General features: G+C 43.8%; 1 protein-coding gene across 3 annotated transcripts in view; it reads left to right on the plus strand.

Annotated features, from left to right (window-relative positions):
* LOC143964322 (F-box/LRR-repeat protein 3-like) overlaps positions 1 to 4120 on the plus strand; it is a 67791-nt gene extending 63671 nt beyond the window's left edge. For all 3 annotated transcript variants that reach the window (XM_077474022.1, XM_077474020.1, XM_077474021.1), the window contains one exon: positions 735 to 4120. In XM_077474022.1, the coding sequence (XP_077330148.1) occupies positions 735 to 1378 (644 nt within the window). In that variant the 3' untranslated portion in view covers positions 1379 to 4120. The remainder of the gene's footprint in view (positions 1 to 734) is intronic.
* Positions 4121 to 20745: the final 16625 nt, after the last annotated feature.

Consider the following 20745-nt stretch of genomic DNA (forward strand, 5'->3'; position numbering starts at 1 on the left):
CTTCTTTTTATAGCTAGCACACTATCTTTTTACACTTTTTATAACCAAAACTAAAGCGAACTAATAAATTAAATTTTACCCACTTCAGACGAAATAGTTGGCCATGCTTTTGGCTAAACCTTCCTGCACTGTCCAGTTTAGGAAATCATTTTCAAATTCCTACTGCATCTTCTTTCTTAACTATCTGACACCTCCTAACAAAACTACTTCCCAATATGAAGTACCTTTAATTACACTTGTCATGAGAGAATTGTAAAATAAGGAAGGGAAAGATGGCACAACAACACTGGTCCTTAGAGCCCAAAGTAAAAATCCTTTAATTCATAAGCAAGATGACATGAAACAAAACCACCAACTTGTTTCAGGGTTAAGAGAAGTCCCACTTCATCCGGACTTAAAGTACTACATATGCATTAATGGTTGAACTCTGGGCTCTTTAAAAAGATTAATTAAATGTACTAATAATGTAATCATAAGATGTAGCATCTGCCTGCGTAAGGTACACAAACAATTTATTCATATTCTTTAATTCAAAGAGCAAACATTCTTTTTTTTTTTCATGAAAGGTGTAATTGTAGCCTCTGCTCAGAAACTCCTATTCTCCAACGTTAGGCTTGTGATTGGGAAGGAGTAGAGGAGGTAATCAATAAATTCAAAGGCGTGTATTTAATAGAATTTTTGAGTTTTTGTAATGCTTGTAATAATCTATTGTTTACTATCTTTACTGCCAACAGGAATTTTGTGTGTAGCTGATCAGTGTCATGGCCTTCGAGAACTTGCCCTAAACTACCATCTTCTAAGTGATGAATTGCTATTGGCTCTTTCCTCTGAGAAACATGTGCGTCTTGAGCATCTTCGTATTGATGTTGTTAGTGAAAACCCTGGCCAGACCCAGTTTCACACAATCAAAAAGCAAAGCTGGGATGCACTCATCAAGCATTCACCCAAGGTCAATATTGTTATGTACTTCTTTCTGTACGAAGAAGAATTTGATGCATTTTTCCGAGAAGAGACTCCAGTAACTCATCTTTACTTTGGTCGTGCTGTAAGTAAGGCTATGTTGGGCCGTATAGGTATGAACTGTCCTCGCTTGATTGAGCTAGTGGTTTGTGCAAATGGACTTCAGCCTTTGGACGATGAGCTCATCTGCATTGCTGACCGTTGCAAAAATTTGACGGCCATTGGCCTTGGAGAGTGTGAAGTTTCCTGCAGTGCATTTGTTGAGTTTGTAAAAATGTGTGGAAGGAGACTAACTCAGCTGTCGATTATGGAAGAAGTGCTCATTCCAGACAACAAATACAACTTGGAACAAATACATTTTGAAGTTTCAAAGCATCTTGGGAGAATGTGGTTTCCAGATATGATGCCTACTTGGTAGACTAACAGGACATCTTTTTAGGATGCTTGTTGCTTTAGCTTACTATGCAATAATTCTTTGATACATAGATAAGTTGGCACAAACAATGAAATACAATTACACATTTACATAATCCTTACAAAGCAGAAGGCCAGTCAGCATAAAAAAATACAGGAACTGATCCTATCCTGGTATCAAAAATCAAGCAGTTTATTATTTAGGAATGTGCTAGCTATATCCTTTGTAAATGTACTTGTACAAACCAAAAAAATCTTTGCTAATTGCTTAGCATTAAGGCACTTTATGACGGTCAGTTGTTTATAATATAGTCAGTGCACTTATACATGTTTACTGTATGCTCATGTAACATTTCATTTAAAACTTTCCGATTAGGGATTTGGACCATAAGGTGACGTTGAGATGTTAATAAACCTAATTTATAATCTGTAAGTCACACTTACTATACATGCTGTCAGACCTTTTGACTGTCTTCCTTTTTAGGGCCATGTGCCGTCCAGAAGCTAAAATTCTGTATATGGGAAAGGACACTTCTTTCTATGGGATGGCTACGTTGCCCTGCAGGGTTTTTCCTGGAAAGCCAGTGTAGCCACTTCCACTTGCATGATACGTGCTCGGGACTGAGACACCACAAGCAGACATGCACAGGTGGCATCCACCAGCTCGTGATTGACAGCTGGTGTCCTAATCTTAGTTCTAGTATGTTTATTCATGTGCAGTACAACAGTTAGTCCATCAGAGATGTTCACTGTGTATGTTCCCCGGCTGGAATTTTGGGGAGACAGCAACACCTCCAGTTTTGTAAAGCAAAAGAAGTAAAAGTATTTGCAAGCATAATAAAAACAAGACTTGCTTAAAATAAGAGCTGCTTAAAAATTGCATCTAGTGAAAACATTTATTTGATTGATAAAGGTTTAATGTGACTTTAAATTTTAGAGCATATTGTACGTAGTTTTTCCTGCCCCAGAATGGAAATCACAGACAACATTATATAAATAATTCATCACATTGCTATAAAGGTCAAATCTGGATTTGTTGTTGCTGAGCTAATTTGTAAGGCTCTAGTTTGCACTTTTAAACAATAATACATTCAAAATAATCCACCAGCAATGTACCCAAACCTCGAGTAACTCCACCACCCGTATCCACATATAATGTAAAGCCAGGTCCCATAGATTAGGGTCAGACATGGCCTCCAAATTTTGGGGATAGGCTGTATTAACATTTTAAACTATATGGAAAACCCTATAAATTACTTGCCAATGTCTTGTTTTTATTTTTAGGTTTGGATAGGATGGGGAAAATCAGAACCAAACTCTTATTGCGATCTGTGTTATTGATGGAAAAATGCTCTTTTCAGACCTCTCCATTACCATATCCAGCCTATGGATAGAAATAAAAGGGTCCAGATACTTAACTGGCTGGAGTAGTATCCTACTTCTAGGTCAGGTTGCAGGAAAGAACTCAGCAAAAGTATTCACTGGGTATTTAGGCAGAGCCAGTCAACCATTGCCTCCACTTTACTATGAACCTGCATCCCATCCCCTCCCATTCAGAAGTTTTGCAGAGAAGAGGACTTCTGTGCCCTGGAGGGAGACCACTTTGACTATCAGGCATTTGAAGGCTCTTATTTTTATTAACAAGTAGTTTGCAGCAAAGAGCAGCATGGTTAAGACCCTTTACGAAGGATTTTGTTTGCATACAGTTATTGGATACAGTCTAATGTGAATAAATTATGATGAGATCTTGTTAATTGTTATAGTAGCAAAGTTGGTGAAGGCTAATCTTTAGCCAGTTGATGTACATAACTGTGAATGCTTTTACATATTTATGACACTGATCCATGTAATATGGCCTAGGAACGTTTAAAAAAAACACTAGACGTTTTTGCAGGTCTATTGATACAGTATGTAGTTCTGTCTTATATGTATCTCAGTGGTTCTCCATGCCCTAATACCACCCCACCTAAGAGTGACAGAGCAGTGCAAAACTGGTGTTATGGGCAGAAAGAGGATTCATAGTGGGCACTAACACTATAAGATTGCTGTTCATCAGCAGTTCAGCCTGTAGCTACTAACCCCACCCCGTAATGGGCTGCCAAGTGGGTATACAAGTGAAAAAAAGGTTGGAACAACTGGGCTATCTAATTATTTTGTGCATCTTTCAATGGAATTATCAAGCTAATAAATTCATATTTGAATTGGCAGAACTGTAGACAGGAGGCTTTTTGTAGAAATGATCAGTTCTAGAAGGAAGAAAACTCTGGGATAATACATCTACCAGTATCTCCAAATATATTGCAAACGTTTAAATGTATTTAATTATTAGCCAGATCACTTGAGGTTTCAGTGCAGCGATAAGCCGGCTCCTTGTATTTATAACCTGGAAAAAAGTTTTAGTGTCACTAATCAATGTCATTTGAGAACCACTGGGAGGGATTTCCATAGAGCATAAAAAAGTTTGCCCCTTGGCTGAAAATAACATTTAGGCTTTGTGTAAGCATGTGTTGACTAACCTTTCTCACCAATGCAGAGTTAACTGTTGACACAAATCTGGAGTCTGATTGGTAGTCTATGTAATATCGGCACAGTAAAAATATTTGTAAAATTATAAAGCAGCCAAGTGGTATATGAAAAAATAATTGACAAAATGTTTTTTTTTGTATCTTCTTTGATTTCCTATATGTTCTGAACTTGTGATGCATTGTACTAACTGCTGTATTAAAGGCGCGGTCTTCAAAATGTACACTATATTGTCAAAGGTATCTGGATGTCTTTACACACACATGAACTTTAATGGCATCCCAGGATTAGTCCTTAGTGTTTAATATTGAGTTGGCCCACCCTTTGCAGCTATAACAGCTTCAACTTTTGTGGGAAGGCTGTCCACAAGGTTTAGTAGTGTGACTATGGAAATGTTTGACCATTCTTCTAGAAACGCGTTTGTAAGGTCAGGCACTGATGTTGGACGAGAAAGCCTGGCTTGCAGTCTCTGCTCTAATTCATCCCAAAGGTATTCTATTGGGTTGAGATCAGGACTCTATGCAGGCCAGTCAAGTTCCTCCATCCCAAACTTGCTCGTCCATGTCTTCCAGAAGTGAAGTTAAAGTGGAGTTGCCCCCCAAAAAATAAAACCACTTAAAAATCTTAAAAAAAATCAAAAAAAAATAATTGGCAAAAAAAAAATTTTTTACTCACCTCTAAATACCGGTTGCTAGGGGGTCCCTCGTAGTCTGCCTTCTTCATTGCCCGGGCTGGTGACATCACTTCCCCTCGCGCCGCACATTCACCTGGGACCTGTCACGTGTCCCAGGTGACTGTACGGCGTATCACGGCGCCCTGCGCCGCTCGCGCATGCGCAGTGGGTGCCCGGCTGTGAAGCCACAGCCGGGTGCCCACAGTATGCATGACGGCGCCGCGAGCGGAGCGGGGAGCGAGGGGGGGGCTTCGTTCCCCCGCATCGCTGGAACCCGGGACAGGTAAGTGTCCGATTATTAAAAGCCAGCAGCTGCAGTATTTGTAGCTGCTGACTTTTAATTTTTTTTTTTTAGGGGGTACCCCACTTTAACCAGAACTGGAAGTGCGTCATGTCGCAGCGTGATGTCGCATATGCACATTCCGGATCTCTGGGGACTGCAACACTTGGGCGCCATCTTTTCTCCATCAAGGAGGAAATCATTTTGGGCCCATTAGCAGGACTAAATGCCGGGAGGCACCACCTTACTTTGATCACTCTTTCGAGTGAGCCCTTCAGTAGGAAGTCATGGGACCCTGTGACAAAATATGTAGGGATGAGGTTTGGGTGACGTTATCACGCACAGCAGTCTGAATACAGCCACCTACGTATTGCTACATGCTGATGTATTGAAAAGCTATCTGGGGTTTGAATAAATATGGTTTTAAAAGGTGATACACTATTGGAGTACATTTCTTAAAGCAGAGTGCTGCTGCCGCCATTTCCGGTAATGGAACCCGGTAGTAAAGGATTCGCTCTACTACTGGCCTGGTGGCTGGGGAAGGTGGAGGGAGCAGAGCTGCTGACGGAATTTAAGTTTTGGGTGGAACACCACTTTAAGAAGTTGGCTTGAGTCTTAAAGGGATACTGTCTACAAAATTGAATAAGGAGGAAAACCTTGCTGCAAAGGAGAGTATTCAGCTTAAAGAATCCAGTAGAAGTTGAGGAATATTTGAAGGGACACACGTGTTTTTTTATTTTACATTCAGTCAGGGTTCAAAGCTGTGAGGTGAGAGTACACCTGGTGAAGGGCAGCAAGTGGATACATGCCCAGCATTGGTGGTTGGGGAAAGCATAGAAGGAACTATTGAAGAGACGATTGACAGTGCTTTATTAGAGACTTTCATTTCATTGGTTTTATTTTTTGACTGATCAATCACATATCTGCAAATCAAGCAAAAGTATAGACATTATTGGTGTCTGTTCTACAGTGCTTCTTATACTGCTTCCAAAGTGGATATTTCTTTGATAGAGACGTTTGAGTTAGATTTTTATTTTTTTCCATTCGAGGTTGGTATAATTGATTGCTAACAAATATTTGTAATTTCATTTTTATTTATTTTCATATGCATTTATGTACAATATGTATAATGGATGGAATACTAGTTTGATGGTAAGGCTTGGTTCACATTTTAGCATCTTGGGTAGAATTGCTGCAATTCTGCCCATGATCTCAAATCAGACTACAATCACAAAACACATGTTCGAGCGCTATTCATGTTCAATGACACCTAAAGCGTGGTGCTGTTTTGTCACAAATATCATGCTCCTGCTCCTTTTTGGGTGACAAGCTTTGCGCAATGCAATTTTGCCACAATTGCCGTGCGATTTACCATGACAAAATCTTACCGCATTTTAAGTGCCATTGAAAATAAAGGCACCCAAACATGCGTTTTGCGATTGCAGAGCAATTTGAGATCACAATTATGCCCGAGATCCCAAACCTCCAAATGTGAATAGAGCCTAAAGCCCCATACACACTATCAGATTTTCTGCTGATTTTTTCCTTCAGATTTACCAAAACCATATAATATGAGGTCAAACCTTAGGAGTTTCAATGTGTATGCAATCAGGCAGGGCCCTTCTACTACATGGTTTTGGTAAATCTGAAGGAAAAAATCAGCAGAAAGTCTGATAGTGTGTATGGGGCTTTACAAGGATTTTACACTAGAGAACTAATAGCACCACACATTGTTTTAGTTCATTTTCAGTGAACACATATGAGATCGTTTTGTAGGTGGGGGCTGCTTAGAGGTTTTAAAACAAGAATACATCAGCATAGCAGCTCACAAGACTTAGGTTTTCAAAACTTTTTGCAACAATGGATTTTATTGATGGAGGCAATTTATTGCAATAAAAGTATTTTTTATGAAAACAAAACAAAACACGATTCAGTTTTTTTGTTGACCTTAAAGCCCCATTAGAGGAATACAGTATGTGTACAGTATAGGTTTTCCATACATGTACTTTTTTTATGAGCTATATCATAGTGTTTAACCCTATTACTTTTAATCTATAGCTGGTGGGCATTTCAATGTACATGCTAGAGTCTAGACTTTGCAGAACAGTCTTTTTTGACACTTTTCTTTACAAATATACTTTAATGACTGAATCAGATGCATTGCTAATTTGTGAATCACCTGTATATTTGCATATACATCTGACAACATCTCCATCATTTGTCATGAACTGTACTATTCTCTGCAGACCAATGCATGCAGATATCTAAGCAATTAAAAAAACATAACAAGTCCACTCTGGACAGTGATAATCACCATTTCATCCATGTCTTGTCAACCATTATTTGTAGCTAGTGACTTTTATTCTCTCCCTGTTTCACACAATTTAGAGCAGTCTATTGATTACCTGAAAATAAAGCTTTGAGTAAGCAATTGAATGACAAACAAATTGGGACAGTGTCATTAATCACAAGCAAACATCAGATGTATTGCTATGAATACTGTCTACCTTTATTTTCCTCCAGTTTTTGCATGGGGCTCGATACGTGGTACAAAGCCTATATATTTTCTGTGTAAGCCATATTTACCAGAAGGCAGAGTAAGTACCGCTCCCATAATCACTAGAAATAAAACAAACAAACAAACAAAAAAAAAACAACAGAAAGTTTGGTGAAGCTACATGAAGTTAATATTAGGTACTGTTGGGTGCACAAAGAAAAAAAAAATACTTTAATTTTGGGGTATCTAAAAGTGAGCTGTTTAATTTATGAGTTTTAGCAAAGGTCACTATGTCCTCAGAAGTCCATGCAAAATCATTATTACATTTTCAGGTAAACAGATGGGTTGCGGTATTCACCGACTTCTCTGATTCTCCAGTGTTTGTTACCGAGGCCTGACTTCCAAGCTTCAACTTTTTTTCTGGATAATGAAAAGTAATAGTAGGCAGTTTGTGGTGCATGATTTTAGGTAGTTCTGTTTAAAATGGTGGATTGGCTCCCCTTATTTGGTGATTTACTAGTCTAACATACATTAAGGAGATCTCTCCTTCACTTTGATTTTTATTTATTACATGTTCTGTTTCTTTAGACAACACTGTGCAATTGTTATTTTGTTCATGTATATTAAAATTGGTTTACATTGTCATATCTTTACCTAGCCTAAAGTTTTTTTTGTTCCCCTCTTCTCAACTTGAAGCCAAGGAAAGCCTACTGGCAACCAAAGTCAAAGTATCTAGTAATAACCTCTTTCAAACATGACTATGAAAATCACTCAGTATGGCTATAAGAAAAAAAATATATATATATCTACTGTATCTCATTCATTGAGGTATTCAGGAATTCAGATAGTTGGAGTGTCTAATAGCAGTCCAATTGTGGGGTTGGCAAAACAGAGAAAAGGAAACCTAAATAAGCCTCACTAAGAGGACAAGGGCCTACCCAAAGTCCAAAAGCTTCTTGACGGACCAACACCTGTATCTGAATGGATGAGGTGGGCCCCCCCACCAGTAGGGGAACCATAGAACATAGAGAATCAACCTGATGCTCCAGTCCAGATACAGAAGGTCACAAGCAGAGGTCAATGACTTAAAATGTAAGGGAATGAACAAACCCAAGCTGGTGAGAAGCCACCAAAACTATGGAGCAGGGAACAGGGAAGAAAAGAACCTGAGGTGGTTAGCAGAAAAAATGAGAAACCTCTCCAGAAGGAACAGGTCCCAAAGGGAATCCAGTACAGAAAACGGGTCACAGAAAGGCTGGAGCAAACTGTGACTTCCCATGACATTACCAATCAAGGTATCAAGTGCAAGAGTTTCGAGTCAGATGCCAGTCAGTAGAATATTTAAGGGAAATATTTATATTTAAAAAGGAACCTTCCCACATGTATAGTGGGAATTCATTTAATAGAGAAAACGGATGGATCTACGTGGGAACAGTCTTTCCCACGTAGATCTATCAGTTTTCCTTACAGGACAACCCCATAACCTGAATTTCCAGGCCTTCAGAGCCAGACCCACAGCCCGAATCTCTAGGATGTTGATGGGGAAGGTCCTTTTGGTTCTTGACCACTGCCCCTGGACAGTTGTCTTTTCTAACACTGCTCCCAACTTGAAAGGCTGGCATCTGTCATTATCATCTTCCAGATAACCAGTCTGAAGGATTTTCCTTTCAGCAGATTCTGGGTTACCAACCCCCACCTGAGGCTCTGGAACACCCTTGGGGACAGTCACATTTGCAAGTCTAAAGCTTGAACCGTTTTTTTCAAGCAGATAGGATACTGCTTTGCAACAGTCTCACATGGAACTGGGCATAGGGAACCGCTTCGAATGAAGCCACCATCTTTCCTAACAACCTCATGCAAAGGCGAACAGAGGGATCTCTTTTTGACCTGACCATCTGCACCGGCTCTCTTATGGCGTTGATCTTTGCCTGAAGCAAGAACACCTTTTTGCGGGCTGTGTCTAAGATCAGACCCAAGTACTCCAGCCTTTTTAGCGGTTTTAAGGAAGACTTCTCTAGGTTGAGAACCCAACCCAGATTTTCCAGGTATTTGGTTGTAATGCGCACGCTTTGCTCCAACCGGGCCACTAACTGGTCTATTAGCAATAGATCGTCTAGGTACACCAAGACTGTTATGCCCTGTGCCCTTAACCTGGCTAAAGGTGGAGCCAGAACTTTTGTAAACACGCAGGGTGCTGTAGCTAGCCCAAAGGGCAAGGCTACAAACTTAAAATTATGCAGTTCTACCTCGAACCACAGAAACCTTTGGTGAGCGGGAAATATACGGAAAAGGAGATATGCATCCTTGATTTCGACAAATGCCAGAAGTTATCCTCCTTGTAGGATAGAAATCACCGACCTGATCAACTCCATGCGAAAAGAGCGGATCTTCAGGAACTGATTTTGATTCTTTAGATCTAGAATGGGTCTGACATCACCATTCAGTTTTGGCACCGTAAAGAGATTTGAATAAAATCCCAACCCTTGCTCTTCTGTGGGGATTTATATGATCACCCCAAGCCAGTAATCGGTCTAGTGCCCGAAACAGAGATTGCCTTGTCCCTGGATCTTTGGGAACGTTGACGTCAGAAAACGAGATGGTGGAAACTCTCGGAATTCTAGTTTGTACCCTAGCGTTACCCTGGAGATGACCCATCTGTTCTGAATTTTCCTCTTAACCCAAAAATTTCTGGACAAGGGATACACCCCAGCTCTCATAGATGATGCTTTCCATCAGTATCAGGCTAAACCGACACCTAAACCCAACACGCCAGAAGGGCTCCAGCCAACAAGGTTTACCACCCAGTTCCATGACCGCTACAGACAAATGAAAATTTTCATCAAAAACTGGCCCATCTTGCTGGAAGATCCTTTTTTTGGTTCCACCCTAACATCCAAACCCAAAGTTTCCTACCGCAAGGCCAAAAATATCAAAAGCCGAATTGCGCCAAGTAAGATCCGCAAACCCAAGCCAGGTCCCACCGCCTACATCCCCCTGATTTCACTAGTGGGCATGTTTCAATGCAAGAAAAAATTATACATGATGTGCAAAACGAAAAACTTACCCTATAAAAAAGTTTTACAATTGTTCCAGTGATCATGTAGTATACTGTCTGACCTGTCCTTGTGGCCTCCTATATGTTGGCAGAATCATCCATCCCCTCCGCCAATGGTTTGGCAAGCACAGGCGGTTCATCAAACAGGGATGTGATGAGCACAGTGTGCCATGACATTTTTTTGACTGAACATCAAAAGTCCACTGAAGGCTTGAAGGTGTGGATCATAGAGGCCATCGCCGGAAGTTTGCCTGCTGCAGAGTATTTCAAACTACTCTGCCAGCGGGAGACTTTCTGGATATATTGCCTCAATTCCCTCTCGCAGGGGGACTCAGTGAGGAGTTAGGCGCATACACCTTGTTAGAACAGATCACACGCTCATTTCTAGTTTGTTCCCCCCCACCACCACAAACAGGTCTGTCTCTGCTCTACTGGTTGGGAGTGGTATAGTAAATATATTAATATTTCATATATATATATATATGCATATATGTATGTATATATGTGTATGTGCATGATCCATCATTAGGTGCACCCCACTTGGAATCCACACCATGAGGGGACACACACATACATATACATCCCTTGTATACCAACTAGGGGGTACACACCACCAGCTTTATCGTTCATTATTATTATTAATTCTTTACACTACAGCCTGTTCCCCCTTCATCACCTATTCACGTTTACATGCATACTAACCCCCCCCCCCCTTTTTTTTTTTTTACTTGCTTGGTAGTGATGGACGAACTTCCAACGGGACATTTCGCGAACGCGGCCGATAGTTCGCGAACCGTAACTTCAATGGGAGGCGAACTTTGCAAACCTACAGGTCAAATTTGCAGCCACAAAATAATTACTAGCTGTGCAAACATAGTCCCACCACATGGCCAATGACATAACACATGTATGAGGTGAATCTGGGATCGACAACTACAAGCATTCTTTTTTTATATGTGAAATTCTGTCAATTCAGGACTGTGGAGCGCATGAAGGCAATGGAGGAGAGGGAAGGTCAGGGTAGGCAAAGAAGAGGGTACAGGAGATGATAAACTGTACCGTGATAGAGAGCACTGACATCAGCAGCGTGACATACAGCAATGACACCAGCACCGTGATAGAGTGATCTGACACCAGCACCGTGATAGAGAGCACTGACATCAGCAGCGTGACATACAGCAATGACACCTGCACCGTGATAGAGTGATCTGACACCAGCACCATGATAGAGAGCACTGACATCAGCAGCATGACATAAAGCACTGACACCAGCACCGTGATATACAGCACTGACATCAGCAGCGTGACATAAAGCACTCACACCAGCACCGTGATATACAGCACTGACACCAGCACCGTGATATACAGCACTGACACCTGCACCGTAAGCAGCCCCAGGAGGAAGCCAGCATAGAACAGGGATGGTGGGAGCCCCTCATAATGAGCATAGCACAGGGATGGTGGGAGCCCCTCATAAAATGCACAGCAGAGGTACAGCCCCAGGAGGAAGTCAGCACAGCACAGGGATGGTGGGAGCCCCTCATAATAAGCAGCCCCGGGAGGATGTCAGCACAGCACAGGGATGGTGGGAGCCCCTCATAATAAATAGCCCCAGGAGGATGTCAGCATAGCACAGGGATGGTGGGAGCCCCTCATAATAAGCAGCCCCAGGAGGATGTCAGCATAGCACAGGGATGGTGGGAGCCCCTCATAATAAGCAGCCCCAGGAGGATGTCAGCATAGCACAGGGATGGTGGGAGCCCCTCATAATAAGCAGCCCCAGGAGGATGTCAGCATAGCACAGGGATGGTGGGAGCCCCTCATAATAAGCAGCCCCAGGAGGAAGTCAGCACAGCACAGGGATGGTGGGAGCCCCTCATAATGAGCATAGCACAGGGATGGTGGGAGCCCCTCATAATATGCACAGCAGAGGTACAGCCCCAGGAGGAAGGCAGCACAGCACAGGGATGGTGGGAGCCCCTCATAATAAGCAGCCCAAGGAGGAAGTCAGCACAGCACAGGGATGGTGGGAGCCCCTCATAATGAGCAGCCCCAGAAGAAAGTCAGCACAGCACAGGGATGGTGGGAGCCCCTCATGATAAGCAGCCCCAGTAGAAATATGACACCGCTCAACCTCTTCAAACAGGAGGGTACGGGCATATAGTACGTGTGCTTTTTTTGGACAAGGAAGTGAGCCAAATGAAGAAAGAAGGTCTGTGTGCTCGATTAAAAAAATCGTTTATAGACATATACATGGTCTACTGGTCACATGTGTTGAATTCCTCCGAGATCCATGCCTCATTCATTTTTAGAAATGTGAGGTAGTTAACACTGTCGTGAGCTAGGCGATCCCCCCTGCTGCGCTGAACGTCCTTTCGGACAGGACACTGGACGAGGGGCAAGCCAACAGTTCGATTGCAAATTGGGCAAGCTCTGGCCAGAGGTCAAGCCTGCCCACCCAGTAGTCCAGGGGTTCATCACTCCTCAGAGCATCCACATCGGCCGTTAACGCGATGTAGTCGGACACCTGACGGTCTAGGCGTTCCCTGATGCTGGATCCGGATACCTGTCAATGGGTCGGCTGAAAGAATGACCTCATATCCGAAGTCACCAACACATCTTCAAACCGGCCTCTTCTTGCAGGCGCTGTTGGATTGGTACCTGCAACTCCTTCTCTTTGAGTGGGAATTGCTCCTCTGCCAGCGCACGCAAAAGCAGAATGCAGCATTTCTCGAAGTGCTCCATTCTGACAGCCCTCTGTGACGGCGGTAACATTTCCGCCATTTTGTGTTTGTACTGGTGGTCTAAGTACGTTGCCACCCAGTACTGGTCCTTGACCCTTATGCTTTTTATACGGGGGTCCCTATTAAAACACTGGAGAATGAAGGCCCCCATTAGCACTAAACTGGAAGCGGTGTGGTGGCCTGGCTCCTGCTCATCATCCAGGATAATGTTGTCCTCTTCATTCTCCTCTCCCCATCCACGCACAACAACAGGGATCCCAGAAATGTTTAAAGCATGCTCTTCTTGCTCCTCCTCATCCGCCCCGGCACCATCCTCCTCTGACTCCTCTTCAGACTCCTGTTGTTCACTTGTCTCAGATAGAGTAGCCCCCCCCTGGGAATTCATCCAGCATTGCGACTTCCTGATCTTCCCGCTCCTGCTCCTCCGCAGCTTGATCAATGACACAACGCAATGCAACACAACGCAATGCACGCTCCATAAAGAAGGCATAAGGTACCATGTCACTGATGGCGCCATAGCTGCGACTGACCAGTTTGGTGATCTCCTCAAATGGCCGCAGAAGTCTGCATGCGTCACGCATGAGCAGCCACTGGCGCAGTGAAAAAAAACCCAGCTCCCCAGAACCTGTTCTGCCGCAGAGTTCATACAGGTAGACGTTAACTGCACGTTTCTGCTGGAGCAGCCTATCAAGCATATAGAAGGTTGAGTTCCATCACGTCGGGCAATCGCAAATAAGACGTCTGACCGGCAGATTGTGTCGCCGCTGAATGTCAGCAAGGCGAGCCATGGCCGTGTAAGATCTTCTGAAATGGGCCGAGATTTTCCTTGCCTGCTGCAAGATGTCCTGGACCCCAGGGTATTTGACAACGAATCGCTGCACGACCAAGTTTAAGACGTGTGCCATGCATGGCACGTGCGTAATTTTGCCCTGTTTCAATGCGCTAAGCAGATTGGCACCGTTGTCACACACCACTTTACCAACTGTCAAATTGAGCGGTGTTAGCCACTGATCTGCCTGTGAACGCAAAGCTGAAAGGAGTGCCGGGCCAGTGTGGCTCTTGGCTTCAAGGCACAACAGACACAGCACGGCATGGCAACGTCTCACCTGGCATGTCGAATAGGTTCTGGGGAGCTTGGGCGGCGCAGCAGAAGAGACGCTAGCAGCGGAAAAGGAGGAGTCAGCTGAGGAGGAGAGGGAGGAGGATGGAGTAGGGGGAGGAGAAGAAGAGCCAGGCCTGCATGCAATCCATGGTGGTAAAACCAAATCTACACGGGTGCCACGGGTTACATGCTTGACGGCCATCAGAAGGTTCACCCAGTGGGCAGTAAAAGTGATATACCTTCCCTGCCCGTGTTTGCTAGACCATGTGTCTGTGGTCAGATGTATCTTGGCACCGACACTGTGTGCCAGAGATACATTCACTTGCCGATGAACATGGCCATATAGCTCTGGGGTGCACTTCTCTGAGAAATACTTGCTTCCTGGGACCTTCCATTGTGGTGTTCCAATGGCCACAAATTTTCGAAAGGCCTCCGAGTCCACCAGTTTATATTGCAGTAGTTGGCGGGCTATCAGATCTGACAAGCCAGCCGTCAACCGTTGGGCAAGAGGGTTATCCGGTATCATCATTTTTTTATGCTCGAACATTAGGCCCACGGAAGCCAGCCTTTTTGCAGAAAAACGTGAGCTTGGCGTGATGGAAGGTGGAGTGGAGGACAATTGTGAGGAGAGAGGAGAAGGAGAAGTAGAAGACGAGGCTGGACGGGGAGAGCCTGGAGTGTGGCTTTGTGTGTTCCGTTGCTCCCACTGGGCTCGGTGATGGCAGCTCATGCGCCTTCTTAAGGTGGTCGTCCCTGGGTGAGTGTTGGGCTTACTGCGACTAATGCGTTGACTGCAAAGATTGCAGATGGCAACACTATTGTCAGCAGCGGACACGTTAAAAAAAAGCCCACACTGCGGAGCTTTGTGACTGTACATGGTCGATGACTCGCTCCTGATACATTAGCAGTCTGCTTTGTCCCTCCTGTGCAATGTAAGTTATTCCTGCTTCTCCTCCCTATCTGCTGGTCCATATCTCCCTCTGAACTCCCCTTCTCTTCCTCTCTTGTGGGCACCCACGTGACATCACTAGACATGTCATCATCAACGTCACCTTCCCCACCGCTATAAGTAGAGATCTCGGAGTAGGCAACAACACCGGGGACCAACCTCCTCCTTGGGCTGATCTGGGTACTGTCGTGGTGGTGGTGGTGGTGGTGTTGTTGGTGGTAGTGTCTTTGGGGGTGCACATAGCAGAGAGTGAAGAAGAGGGTGCAGATCGAGAGGATGAGGAGGGTGCAGAAGAGTAAGGCTGAGTGAGCCACTCAACCAAGTCTGGTGCGTCCTTTAAAGTAATTGAACGCACCTTCTGCAACTTCCCACTTTGGCTCAAGCCTGTTGCTCCTGCCCTACCCCTACCACCCCTGCGGAAGGGCCTGCCTCTTCCTCTGCCTGTCATTTTTTAAATGACCCTGTGGCAAAACTCTCAGTCCCTATACTGATAAAGGACTGCTGCAGAATAGGGCAGCAGACAGCAGTAGTGCACCTCAACCCTATATATTGTGGACCTATACCAGTCCTTAAGGATTAGCAGACTGTACCTCACTCAACCCTATGAACTGTAGTACCCTATACCTTACCAGTCCCTATAAGGACCTTTGTGGAACTAGTAGGTTGTGAATGATTAGCAGACTGTACCTCAGTCCCTATACTGATAAAGGACTGCTGCAGTATAGGGCAGCAGTCAGCAGTAGTGCACCTCAACCCTATATATTGTGGACCTATACCAGTCCTTAAGGAATAGCAGACTGTACCTCACTCAACCCTATGTACTGTAGTACCCTATACCTTACCAGTCCTTAGAAGGACCTTTGTGCAACTAGTAGGTTGTGATTAGCAGACTGTACCTCAGTCCCTATACTCATAAAGGACTACTGCAGCAGAAGGGCAGCTGTCAAGTATAATATTCTTTCTATATTTGGAAGAAAGAATATTATACGCGTACAAGCCTATTACCATACCAGTCCTGAAAAGAACCTTTGTGGACCTAATAGTAACAGCTACTGATTAAACTAACTGTCCCTCACTGCCACACACAGCTTCCTGCCTGTCCCTATTTAAACTGACAAAACACAGGCTGCTGGAACAATAACTTGAATAGCACTCAAAACTATATCCTGTACTACTTTACCATACCAGTCCTGAAAAGGACTTTTGTGGACCTAATAGTAACAGCTAATGATTAAACTGACTGTCCCTGCTGCACACAGCGTCCTGTCCCTCTCTTTACATTGACAAAAGACAGGCTGCTGCAACAATCACTAGCACAGCAGTGCCTCAAACCTATATCCTGAACTACACCTAACACCTATACCATACCAGTCCTGAAAAGAACTTTTGTGGACCTAATAGCTAGCGACTTGGGTCACTGCAGTCTCTCCCTGCTCCACACAGCAACCTCTCCCTATAGTGACATACGAAAGAATGTAAAATGGCCGCCGGATCGGGTCTATTTATAAGTTAGGGGGAATGTCCAAGTGTCCATGTGCTGTAATGTCTCAATTGGCTGTCCTGTACCCCATGATGGATGTGTCATCATAGGTCAAAGTTATTTTACACAGTAAACACGGAAGTCTGCCGGGCGAACGGCGGCAATAGTCCGCCGATTGGGCGGACCGCGAACAGCCGAAATTCGCAGCCGGGCGAACCGTTCGGCCATCCCTATTGCTTGGCCCTTCACACATCAACCTATTCAGTAGGCTTCTATAATATAGAAGACAACTATGCTTCAAATATTTCCATGTATATAATTTTTTTTTATATACATAATTTTTTATATATACATATATTTTTTAAATTATATATATGTATTTCTAATTGATTTTTTTTGTCAGTCCAAGACTGTTAACCCTTGCTTCACCTTGCCCCTTGCTATAATTTATTGTCTGATTGGTCTTCTGGAAGTTCCACGGCCACACCCACATGCTCTCCATTGTGTATATATAGCTGTCCTCCTCTAGAGGGCCGCAGACCAATAGCAGGAACAGTCAGATCCAAGAGCATAGCCTTTCACCATTGCAGCCCTGATTGACAAGATTCCAGCCCTGCCTAGGTCCAATCAGATTCCGGTGACATCACTTCCTGTTCCACGGTCCATGCTGGTCTGTGTGGAGCTGCTTGGTTCCTTTGCTCCAGGAGAAACACTGATCTATTGCTCAATCCTTTCCAGCCAAAAACAGCGGTGGGACCCACAGAGGCATGTGGAATGCCAGGACTGCACTTTACTTTGACGTGCATGCATCTTCATCTTATAAGTGTTTTTATTCTTCTCCTATTAAATTCATCATTTTAATACTACACAGTGCCTCCCCGTCCTGTTTTTTCCTTGCATGTCTTGCAGAGTCCTGGACACACTCTGAAGGATAGCGGCCTTCCTTTTTAACCCTTAATACCCCTTTCTATGGATACATCACCATCCAGCTATTACAGCCACAGACTATACCCCTAAGGATTACTCCATCTGGAGCACTAGATAAACACTGACTATACTGATCCCTTTGTATGGAGGATGCAATTAAAGTCACTAATCTTCCTTCTAGTCCCAACAGGGCAGAAGAAAAGGCATCTTCAGCCATGTAGACAGGGGCTGAGATGTCAGAAGCAGCTGCACCACCAATTGGTTCCAATGACGCACGCTGGCTTGCCACCTCTGGTATTTCAGGAGAAGATGACAGTGTGAAGGCATGACTGAGTTTCCAGCACCTGGGGGTGAAGTTTTTGGTACCTTTTTTGGAGGCATAGTCCTAAGCACAAAAGCAGAGGCACTAAATAAATGCCCTACGTCCTGAGCAATAGTCTAGCAATACAATGCCGCTAATAAAGTTTAGCTTGGTGCCAGGTGTGACGGGAGAGCACATGGAACCCAGAATCCCTTGGAAAGGTTGGGAAACCAATGTTTCAACTCCCCATACAACTCTGATGTCTAAGTCACCCTGTGCCATCCTGGTAGAGGGTGAGTGAGAAAATATATCTTGGATTACTTAAAATGTAAGTAATATTTATCCACAGTATCTCCCAGGATATATGTAAAGACTATTCTTAGGTTGTTAATTCTGAACTATACACAATCCTTGAAAGAGCTGATTACATTGACCTCCAGAGACGGACTGTCTGGTCACCTAGGCTGCCTTAAGTGCTGGGTTAATTAACATGTTAATTGTGTAATTGTCTTTATGCCCTACCTCGTTCTCTACCCCCTTGTGTAAAATGTGTATAAAAGGCTGTATTCTGTCCAATAAAGAATTCAAGATTCTACTAGCTATTTTCGGTTAGACTTGTATTCAATGCAGCTATGAGAATATATCTCTGATAGTCAGATTGGAGGAAGCGGGATATACTGATGGAAGCACTCAATCGGAGTGTGGGATTGGATCCGTCACACCGGGTAAAATGTATTACCTCTAACTGGGAATGCCTGTATGTAGCGCCTTACGTGGCCCCACTGCACCTGTGTGATCAGCAGCTGTACTCTCCAGCTATTCGCTGAGGAGAGTTTGTATTTTAAGCTCTGTGTCCCCAGCGCCTGCCTTCGTGGATGCTACGTCCGGCACACAGCGCCATGCTTAAGCCACGCCACCTCCAGTCTTCAACGCCCCCATTTAAAAATTTCAAACAGTTCCCACATGCGTGGTGTTCGGGTCTTGTCAGTCAGCAGAGTCAGCGAGAGGGGAGGCCGGACTAAGGCACGGAAATAGGATTTTTATAACAGCTTACCTGTAAAATCCTTTTCTTTGAAGCACATCATGGGACATAGAGCCATAGTATTTACTATGTGGGTTATAGGCCACCTTCAGGTGATGGACACTGGCACACTCTAAGACAGGAAGTCCACTCCCTATACAACCCACTACTGAGAGTACCTCGTTTTTGTAGCAAAGCAATACACGTGTATACTAGAAAGAAGGGAGGGACCTCTGGGTCCCATGATGTACTTCAAAGAAAGGGATTTTACAGGTAAGGTGTTATAAAAATCCTATTTTCTTAATCATACATCACAGGAAACAGAGCCATAGTATTTACTATGCGGGATCTCCCAGAGCAATGCCAACTGAAGAGAGGGAGAACCAACCAAATTAGGGCACCAAGAGACCAGAGGGCTTATACTGCTACTTGCAGCACACTGCGCCCAAAGGCGATATCTTCATGACCCTTACATCTACTTGATAGAATCTGGTAAATGTATGGACAGAAGACCAAGTTGCGGCCTTGCAGATTTGATTTGAGTCATGGAGGCTTGATGACACACTGCCCAGGAAGCACTAACAACCCTGGTAGAGTGCACTTTAATTTGAAAAGGTGGAATTTTCCTCTTTAAACCATAAGCTTGAACAATTATTTATCAAATCCATTTAGAAATAGTAGCTTTCAATGCTGCCTGTCCTTATTTAGGACCTTCAGGCAATACAAACAAAACATCCATTTTCTGAAGCTGAGCAGTTGCTTTCAAGTAGACTTTGATAGCTCTCACTACATCAAGAAAATGTAACGATTTTTCTTCCGTAGAACAGGGTTCTGGGAAAAAACGAAGGCAGAACAATATCCTGGGTTAGATGAAAACCTTATAGTACCTTCGGTAGAAAATTAGGATGAGGACATAATACAACCTTATCCTTGTGAATAATTAAATATGGCTCTTTACAAGAAAGAGCAGCCAACTCTGATACCCTTCTTGCAGAAAATATGCCTACCAGAAAAACTAGTTTCTTTGTCAGGAGGACCAAGGGAATATGTCGTATCGGCTAAAAAGGCCGTTTCTGTAATGGCGACAGACCTAAATTCAAGTCTCAAGGGTTTAGGGGTGGCCTAAGCGGAGGATTAAGCTGCGTTACCCCCTGAATAAAGCTATGCACCAAAGAATGTGAAGCAAGTGGTCGTTGAAATAATACACAAGGCTGAATCCTGGCCTTTGCTAGTACTCAAGGCCAGCTTCATTTCTAACCCCATCTGTAGAAAGTCAAGGATTCTACCTATGACATATTTCCTGGGGTGCCAACCCTGGATTTACACCAGGAGACATATGCCTTCCAGAATCTGTAATATAGGATTCTGGAGGCCGGCTTCCTTGCATTAACCAAGGTAGACACCACTGAACCTGACAGCCCACGCTTCTTTAGAATGTGGTTTTCAATAGCCAAACCATTAAATTTAGCGTTTGTAAGGTAGGATGGAATACCGAACCTTGTGAGAGCAGGTCTGGCTGTGGCGGTAAGGTCCATGGGGCCCCTATCGCCATCTTTATGATCTCTGCATACCAAGATCTCCTGGGCCACAAGAATCACAGACTTTCCTTCCTGCTTGATCCTGCGAAGAAGTCGTGGATGCAGCAGAACAGGAGGGAATGCATAAAATCTGTGAAAACTGATTCCATGGAAATACCAAGGCATCTTTATTCCTGCATGCCAGCGGATCTTTTGTTCTTGACACAATGTTGTCGACCTTTTTGATGAACCTGGATGCAAACAGATCTACGTCTGGAATTCCCCATTTTTGACATACTGTC

This window comes from Lithobates pipiens, unplaced genomic scaffold (assembly GCF_037356315.1).
Source record: "Lithobates pipiens isolate NorthernLeopardFrog02 unplaced genomic scaffold, aLitPip1_a1.2 Scaffold_8, whole genome shotgun sequence".
NCBI lineage: Eukaryota > Metazoa > Chordata > Amphibia > Anura > Ranidae > Lithobates > Lithobates pipiens.